At 37.2% G+C, this 8,678-nt stretch overlaps 2 protein-coding genes across 3 annotated transcripts; one reads left to right on the top strand and one right to left on the bottom strand.

Moving 5' to 3' along the window:
- Nucleotides 1-418: 418 nt before the first annotated feature.
- Nucleotides 419-4,103, bottom strand: LOC113676160 (uncharacterized). Its single transcript, XM_027192778.2, has 3 exons — nucleotides 3,268-4,103; nucleotides 2,601-2,663; nucleotides 419-2,010 (listed from the first exon to the last, which is right to left on the bottom strand). The coding sequence occupies exons 1-3, from the start codon at nucleotides 3,812-3,814 to the stop codon at nucleotides 1,823-1,825; spliced, it is 798 nt and encodes a 265-aa protein (XP_027048579.2). The 5' UTR covers nucleotides 3,815-4,103; the 3' UTR covers nucleotides 419-1,822.
- Nucleotides 4,104-4,597: 494 nt separating this feature from the next.
- On the top strand, nucleotides 4,598-8,413 carry LOC113676159 (uncharacterized). 2 transcript variants are annotated; one of them, XM_027192777.2, is made up of 7 exons: nucleotides 4,598-4,821; nucleotides 5,129-5,250; nucleotides 5,667-5,816; nucleotides 6,083-6,208; nucleotides 6,425-6,502; nucleotides 7,108-7,185; nucleotides 7,656-8,413. In XM_027192777.2, the coding sequence occupies exons 1-7, from the start codon at nucleotides 4,770-4,772 to the stop codon at nucleotides 8,277-8,279; spliced, it is 1,230 nt and encodes a 409-aa protein (XP_027048578.2). In that variant the 5' UTR covers nucleotides 4,598-4,769; the 3' UTR covers nucleotides 8,280-8,413. The 2 variants fall into 2 exon arrangements, with proteins under 2 accessions (XP_027048578.2, XP_089065782.1); XM_089209656.1 differs by lacking the exon at nucleotides 7,108-7,185.
- Nucleotides 8,414-8,678: the final 265 nt, after the last annotated feature.

The following is an 8,678-nucleotide window of genomic DNA, read 5'->3' as shown; positions in this document are numbered from 1 at the left end:
TCGCGTTCGCCTCGCGGACATCACGCACTTGCCTCGCGGTCATCACGCACTTGCCTCGCGCTTTCCTCTGCTCGCCTAAAGAACGCAAGAATATTGACACCTGTTCTGTCTAATCAGCTAAAGTGCAGGCGAGTTTTCCCACTATTTCTGAAGAATAATTAGTTGTTCTCTTAGTTTTCGTAAATTTGATATTGATTATCAACTCTTAAAATATACTGATTCAAACCCATCAACACCAAAGAAGAGTTTGCAATTTCTGCAACATCATTGTAAAGTAAAGGCAAAGAGAAAGTGATTCAACGAAGGATGTCTACACAAACCGCTGAAGGGTCCCTTGTGATATGACTACCAAAAAAACGAATTGCAAAAAACTTGCACCAAGTTTCAAGGTCGTTTAAAATACCTTTACAAGACAGTATTGCTTTCATATTGCTTTTAATATTCTGTCCTCTTTATAAAATAGTGCCACTTCTGTCTATATTAACAACATAGGAACTCTGTGTAGGTACAAACTCTCTCTTACTTCATAAACAGTTGGAAAAAATACTGCACCGTACAGTCTACCAGGACAAAGCTGGTTGTGACCCCTTTTTTCTAAAAAATTGATAAATAGAGATTATCACAGCAAACTCCTCATACTCCCTGCCCCCTTAGTACAAATGGGATGCTAAATAATTCAGCCAGTCCCACACTCCCACCACCCCACAGGTACATAGCACAATCCCTCATAAATAACATATGTGGTGAAAATTAACTCTCTCTTTGAGTTTTAGAAGTTTTAGTAATAATTTAAATTTTACATTGAGTAGAATCACACAAATTCCTTGGCAAAATGTTAATCTGGCCATAAAATCTCTGGTATAAACATAGATGTAATATCAACAATCTGTAAACAACATCAACACTGAAAAAAAAATTAAAACTAAGACTTGATCAGTTGCTATTTAACATCTAAATCTTCTCTTTTTATGTGTTTTTAGTAAGCGTTAATCTGAAAAGAACTGCTCAAGAGGTCATCAATAATGCAAACCTAATTTTTCTTTTAAACAATATAACCATACATGGGATTAAGCTTCATTGGGGAAAAGAAATGTAGCAAGGACTTAGTTTGTACAAGGCATATTACAAATCTTTGGTTATAGTCATCTATATACACCCTAAATACTATCCAAATAAAACTTTTCTAACAAAATGAAAAGATTGTCCAAAGGAACAGCAAGCTGTTCCATCTCAAGAGAAACCTATCTCACCTCTTCATAAACTTAGAGTTTTGTTCATTTCTCAGAAGTGACTAACTTGAGCAGTCAATTTAACCCTCTAATTCCACTGTGATTCTCCTCACTGTCTGCCGCACAATTCTCATGATGATAGTTTTGAGAATTTGGTATTGGATCAACTGAAAATATCCTAACTGATATTTTTCTTTATTCTCATCACTTGTCTACTTGATATTGTATTGATTTTGAGAGGAGAAATTCTGTTTTGGTCACTTATGGGAGTAAAAGGGTTAAGATCAAGACTGACTGGGCCTTTTTCAAGAATTTCCCCAAATTGTTGAACAAATTCTATCAAAATTGACAAATCAAATTTTACACGAAGTAGCCTTCATATGATAAGCAAGAACTAGGGGCATAGATTCAGGAGATGCAAAACTGAATGTTTCATTGAAGGGAACAGTGCCTGTAGTGAGGTTGTCTACAAAGATGCGTAGATTCATAGACAGAAGGTTCTGTTGTTAAGGCCCCTACCACAATAAGTTTGTTATGCCCTTAAAGAAATAACTACCACAAGTATACCATGAAAAAATAACATAGACAGGGTATCATTTGCAAGACAGTGTACCACGTTGGTTGTGGGTGGGGTTCATAGATTTTGATACATTCTGTGAACTTGCTGTCTTGACATTTGACTGAAGACTGATGAGTTGACCCACCGTGGTCTCCATGGTGTGTTTCTGCTGAACAAGACTGTCTTTTTCCTGTAGCTGAGTTACCAGCTCTGATGACACACCTGTAAGAAAAGGAAATCATTTGTTCCAAAAACAGAATTGCAAAGAATTTTATGCTTCAATTCACTAGATCAGTAAACGGTTAATTTTTTCATTTTTTTGGGTTGATTCTGCAACAGTTAGATTTTCCAAAATCAACTACATAATTTGTTGAATATTTTGAGAATTGGAATGCAAACAAAAGGACAAAGACCATTGATGATTTGAGCCAATCTAAAAATATATTACACACTCCAAAAGCATACACTTCATTTTTCAAGAAATAATTTTGGGGTTTTACTGACCTTTAAGAAAATTACATAAAATCTTTTAGACTGCAGTCACTATTGTGTACATTCAACATATTCCACCACAGAACCCCTGTGCATTTTTGGAATTGTTATGGCTACCACCTACTTATCAATATCAAAATAACATCAATAAGCCTCTGTGGTATAATGTTATCTTTGACATATGAGATTTTCTATATTAGGTATGCAGAGCATTTTAATAAAATATTTCCAACAGGAGGAATTAAAATGAGAAGCACTGTGTTTGCATGAGAACAATTTATCTTGGAGTCACTCAAAATACAGAAGTCACTGACACTAACCATTTATTCTCCTTTTCAGATCCTCCAACACATCCTTCAGCTCATTCAAATCACACTGCAACACTAACATGATATTTCAACCCTTAAACTTTCATGATCTTAAAATCAATTCTCCTTACTGTCTCTTATACATTTCTTATCATTTTACCTCTAAGAATTTTGGCATCAGATCAAACAATATCTTCCATCTGATATTTTCTACACCCTCGTGAACTTTCTGCTCGACAAAGTATTGATATTAGGGGATGAATTAACTCCTCAAAGACAAATCCTATGGTAAAACGGTTTAAATATCTTCTGTCAATTTATTTCACTAAGAAATCAACTTAATTTATGTGCCATTTAAGTAAGGGTCTCGATAGAGCGCAGGTTTTTATTTAACTAAAAGGAGCTGACAGCAGAAAACTAGTGGTAACTGATGACCAATATGAAATATGTTTATCAAACACAACCTTTCGCGATCTTATGGAAGGGCCTCATCCATCCCTTTCGCTACCAAACCAGAGATAAATTATATTATGAATGTATTTATGGGGGGGACGATAAATAATCACATTTAAATAAATTACAGGCTGTCGTTTACTTATCACCGTTTGAAGTTAAAGTTAGCGATCAAGCTTTAAATCATAACCACAGAATTTAAATAATTGAACGTGATTATACCCACATGTCGATTTTGTGTGCCAAATGAACTTGCTTTGTTCGCTCGCAATGGGAGACGCTGAACGTTGCTGTTCTTCTTCCGAGTCTATAGAACAAATTCTTACTTTACTAGATCGCCATTGTCCTTGTTTGCTTCGTACTTCTGCTACTCGATAAGCTTCTTTACTCTGGCTGAAGACAGAGTAGTCCGAGGCCGTTGAGAAGGACCTTGTTGTTGTGGTTGGTATTGTCCGATTTGGATCGTTCGAAGTATCAGAGACGGGAGTCCAAAATTCTACTGAAGCCTCTCCTGCGCTAATAAAACCCTTGAGCTTATCTTTCCACGTTTTCTTCGGCTGAGGATAAAACGTGTTCTTCATGATAGTGTCCCATCTTTCCAGGCAAATTCGATGAGCAAAGGTAGCCTCCTCTGCTTTCGAAGACTCAGTAATGTTTTCCCCCGAGCTGGGCAATTTCTTGCGCAAAATACATGAAATCAGCTCTTCCCCTGTCTGTTGTCCACAAATCTTGCACTCTTCGGTATCGAGACTTATTGTTTCGAATTCATCCATGACGATTCTCCAGTGTAACGAAGGTGTTCGTATAAACAAATTCGGAATACAAATTATTACTGATTAGCGAGTTATGCTCGTTTCTTTCGTTCCTGTCGCTTCATGGGTCAGATTAGACATCTTAGGCAGCGATAGAACCTTTCAAAATGAGTACCACAGTGTTTTTGTCTATAATCTTGGGGTTAAATTCATCGACTAACCCCTTAGGATCTTTATCGTCAAATAAATAAGTCAATAACTATTAATTAAATTTTTGGCAACAAGGATGCAAGCTCACTCGAATGACGTCACAAATGACGTACGGGGGTGCGGTTACCTGAAGAAGAATTTTTGTTTTGGACTGGACTCTGGAAACTGGAGCAAGTTTACGAAAGAGAGTTAGAGGTTATTGAATGGTTTAAAAAGAGAGCTTTAGAACTGTTACTTTAATCCCCCAGCAATTGACACATCTGAAATGAAAGAGAAGGTGATGTAGAGTATGGAGGAGGAGAGGAAGGAATTTAGTCACTCGAGCTCGTAACTATAATATTCTTAAACAACTCAAACCAAAGCAAATGAAGGCACTCAACTATCGTATTCTTCTCCTCAGAGCTCACTGTCTCTTTAAGCTGGCAGGACACATTGCATATTCTATTTTCGCTGTGAAGGCACTGAAAAATTGAGAAAAACCACGTCAAGTAATGAAGTGAAAGCACGCTACACTCTGAAAACGAGGACGGCCTGTTCTCGAGTTCGCGTGCGCGCAGGGTGATTTGAAGTTTTGCGTCAATCGTCATATAATCCATTGTCACGTTGACTATGACATCATTTAACCGTTAAGTCGCCTGTCAAAATATTTGAACGGTGAGGAATTTCCCAGAGAAGCTACAACACGAGCGAGAAAGAGAGAGAAATATTTGTCTGATAGAAATCTGCAATTAACAGAAAATCCTAAAGCTAATATATCCAAACTGTTATGGCTGCAAGAAACCGCAAGAATTTTAAGAGGCAACAAAACAACACAGGAGGTACTACCTTGTACTTTTTTTCGTCTGTTCTCGTGCAGCATTTAGAGTAAATATATCGATTCTCGTGTCATTGTGTTTCATGTAAAAGTTGAGTTTCATGATCAGTTTGATACGTTTTCTTTTCTAATGGTCCAGTTGAGGATGCACAGTGAAATTTTGACATTTATGATAGAATATTCAAACAAGTTTAGAATACATTAAGCTCACATTCGATTTTCGACTTGTAAGTACCTATTACCTGAAAGCTTTAACGGCACAAATCTTTCTTAAGGTGAATTTTTTCTGATTGAGTAAAATTATTCACTAGCCGCAGATCTGAGTGTTTCTAAGGAAGACCTCGTGGCCAGTATTCGAAGGTTGGAAGCGCAGTTAGCTCAGGAGAAGTTTTTCCACGAGAAATCTAAGGCTGAACAGCAGCAAGAGATAAAGGTAAAATGTATTGAGTTTGATTCTTACTTCAGTTTCCATACCACTGTTTCATTAAGTATGGCCGCACTGAAATTGTATCTACAATTAGTCACTCCCTCAAGAGAACTGCCAGTACAATTCGGGAAAAACACAACATCGGTCCCCATGAGATTTTAACCTGGGCCTATTTGTTCGAATGCCGATTAGCACTAACCCAGGAATTTGTCAGTATATGTATTATTTAGGGCACAAAACTTCTGGATTATTATCAGTATCTGGGCAACTGCCCACCTACCCCTCCCCTAACCCAACATTAACTCTAACTTGTTATCAATCGACTGTTGTTGAGTTAGGGAGGGGTAGGTGGGCAGTTGCTCAGATACTGATATTGATCCAAACTTCTCTACTGAATTTTCTAAATTTCTTACACCTTTCAGATTCTTAACGGAAAAGTTAAGAATTTGGAAAGACAAAAGAAAGCTCTTTGGGTCAAGTTGGAAAAGAATCCGCTTGAACAGCTTAACAAGTTACAAAGAGAGCTCAATGATACAAAGAAAAAACTGGATGAAGCGAATCAAAAGATGGCTGTGAGTATAATGGTCCCTGGGCATATCCTTTTTTTTGCCGAAATTTGCTCAAAATGGTCGAAGGTTGTAGGAGCAGAGATCGTGCAGCACCTATCTTCCAGCATCTTTTTACAGTCGTCTTTTCACGCATCAGATATAACCTGTGTAAAAAATTTTTATTTTTCCTTCCTTCGAAATGAATTCAAATAAAGAAAACAAAATGTTTAATGTATCTGTGACACGTAATTTAACATGACTGAATAATTTCATTATTATGTCGGAAACAGAACTTCAATAAACAGATGGAAAAGCTATCGCGATCCAATAAAGAAATCCAGAAGGCGAAGGAGAAAGTTACTGATGAGTTTTTAGAAAAGATCCAGCAAAAGAACTCCAAGATTCATAAGCTTGAGGTCAGTTAGTTTGATTTGGGCTGGAATGGGAAATAAACCTCCATTTCCGCGTATAACTAAAAAGCAATTTAGTGATCAGAGCCTTGATTGTCTGTCTTTGCCTTAATATTTTCTACTGCTTAGAGAAATTGACAATCTAACCTCGAACATCTTCTGATTTTTAGTAATTAACTTTTCATAAGATTTCTTTCTGTACGTCAAATGTTTCGTTTTCAGGTAAAAATTAGGGATTTGAAAACAACTAATTTTGATGTCCAAATTCAAGAATCTCCTGCCAAGAGCGATTCCCTGAAGGTAAAATATATAGTAGATGGGTCTCGTTTTTTTTTAATCATTTGGAATTGATCATTTCAGTAGTTACTGCTTACTACTTTGTTATTGCCGTTACTGCTTCAGGGGTCTGGGGAGAGGAAAAAGGAAAGCACGCTGGGAACGATGGGAAGATCAAGGAAGAGGAAAGCCTCCTGAAATTCTTCACTTTTTCTGTTGCCCCCTCCGCGCACTCTTTTCCATTCATAATTCAGACATGTCATGAAAAATGTTGTCGTTTCATCTATAATCTTAATCTCATGACCATATTTTCACGCGTAAATGCACATGTTGTGATAAGTTCAAACTTAACATTGTAGAATTCCTCCGAGACCGTGTGTCTTTTTGGATGTAATGAATAGAAAGAGTAAGTTTCTAAAGAAACTGTAGTGCTGCGTTAGTGGGAGAGTAAAACAGAGTAATTTAGTATTATCACCCGAGTTGCTAATTTAAATTGAAGGGCTAACGCTCGAATCGTCAGCTTTTAAACTCGTTACGGTGGCCAGTTTACGTTATCAACTCAGTTGATAATTGTTTTTGGATGTAAGCTTGCATCTTATGTTGTTAATGAATAATGTCTTGTTGCTTAGTTAAGTGACACTACCGAGAAGTCAGAAAATTGGGAAGAAGATCTGGAGATTCAACGAGAGGAAGAAAAAGAACAAAAAGTGAGCGATGTATATGTAATATGTAAAAATTAAATTAGATTCAATCACATTAAAATCAAATTGTTTACTCCGACCAATCAGAATAGAGAAAAATATTACCTTCGTATGGAGCCAGTGGCGCGAATTTCTTTAGCCAATCAGAAAGGGCAGCAAAGCAAAATGAAAATCAAACAAATTTTATATCACGTTCGACCCTTGGTTTCCAATGACGGACTACTTGATAACAGCCTCATAACCAATTGGGTGTATCGCTTTTATTTTTCACCACATTTCTATTTTTTTTTTCATTTATACACTTTTTATTGCCATCAAACATTAAAGATTGTTTCTCAGGGTCCATTCGCTCGGAATCCTGACAATCATTTCTCGTGTTCAGGTTGGCGTCATTTACACAATACTCACTGCGCTTTTCAAACACGAACTTCAAATCATATTCATGTGTGTTTTATTGCATCTTTCACAATTCAAAGGTGACATCCGAAAGATATGAAAAAACTCAGACAGAGCCTGTGGAAACTTGCACTGTGAACTTCTTTCCATCTATTCACACCGCGGTTGCTAAAAACAAGGAAGGTCATGATTCCAGTCAGCAAGCCCATCAAGGGAACGAGACGACTTCAATGAATTACTGGGCAAGTTCATGCGTAAGCCTCGAGGAGCAACCACCACCAAGTGATGAAAACATTCTAGAGAACAATGGCGAGGATATCGCGCAAGATTCTGTTGAAAAAATTGACGAGTGGACTATGGCAGACAGAAATGAGAATAGGAAAAGTAACTGCGCGGAAGATCCCATTTCCTCGACAACCTCTGGCACGAATCAACAAGAGCGCACCGCCAACTGCAATAGTACATACATGAGGCGTCTTAGGAATTTATATACAAAGATGGGCCTCGGATCGAAGGCAAATGCGGCTGAAGACATCGCTGGAACATGCTTACAAGTTCCTGTGGAGTACTTAAAGATGATGACTGCAAATAAACGACCTCCACCCGGCTTTCACCCTAACGATATTGGTTTCACTCCCATGGCGAGTTTATCAAATAACATCTTGTACTTTGTTCCAGTACAAACTGTTAACAACTTTCATTAAGTAAAAGAAATCGAGATAAGAAGCTTGTTAAGTTGATAATATTGTTACAAAGTTTTTCTTTGTACTTAAAGATCTGCAGTCTGTTTTGTAATGACTATATAGGGAAATAAAACTTGCATTTACTTCCGTTTGAATGATGTGGTTTTGTGTAATTTTTACGGTTATTTAATTTCTCTTTGAACGGGGCTGTTAAGTCGAATCATTCATTTCTGATGTAAATTCTAGGCATCTATTGTGATCAACCGAAATGCCCTGCACCCTAAGTAGCAAATGAAGTCTGTCATCGTAAATATTTTCATTTGAAACAGAGGGTCTTCGACAATAGAGTGGATTAACCTCGATGTTTTTTCGCAAGAGCGCATTTCGATTTAGTGTCGCTTTCATTGGTGAGTATGATTT

Source organism: Pocillopora damicornis, chromosome 6 (genome assembly GCF_964200805.1).
Source record: "Pocillopora damicornis chromosome 6, jaPocDami1.2, whole genome shotgun sequence".
Classification (NCBI taxonomy): Eukaryota; Metazoa; Cnidaria; class Anthozoa; order Scleractinia; family Pocilloporidae; genus Pocillopora; species Pocillopora damicornis.
The sequence above is the reverse complement of the archived record's forward strand: the minus strand, read 5'-3'. Positions and strand labels throughout refer to the sequence as shown.

What these genes read in the sequence shown, in the direction of transcription:
- LOC113676160 (XM_027192778.2), bottom strand. Translation starts at nt 3,814, where the DNA reads ATGGATGAATTCGAAACAATAAGTCTCGATACCGAAGAGTGCAAGATT. An exon ending in TTGGCACACAAAATCGACAT is followed by an intron (nt 2,664 to 3,267) that starts GTGGGTATAATC and finishes ATATCATGTTAG; the next exon opens with TGTTGCAGTGTGATTTGAAT. An exon ending in TCTGAAAAGGAGAATAAATG is followed by an intron (nt 2,011 to 2,600) that starts GTTAGTGTCAGT and finishes CTTTTCTTACAG; the next exon opens with GTGTGTCATCAGAGCTGGTA.
- LOC113676159 (XM_027192777.2), top strand. Translation starts at nt 4,770, where the DNA reads ATGGCTGCAAGAAACCGCAAGAATTTTAAGAGGCAACAAAACAACACA. An exon ending in AACAGCAGCAAGAGATAAAG is followed by an intron (nt 5,251 to 5,666) that starts GTAAAATGTATT and finishes TACACCTTTCAG; the next exon opens with ATTCTTAACGGAAAAGTTAA. An exon ending in CCAAGAGCGATTCCCTGAAG is followed by an intron (nt 6,503 to 7,107) that starts GTAAAATATATA and finishes CTTGTTGCTTAG; the next exon opens with TTAAGTGACACTACCGAGAA.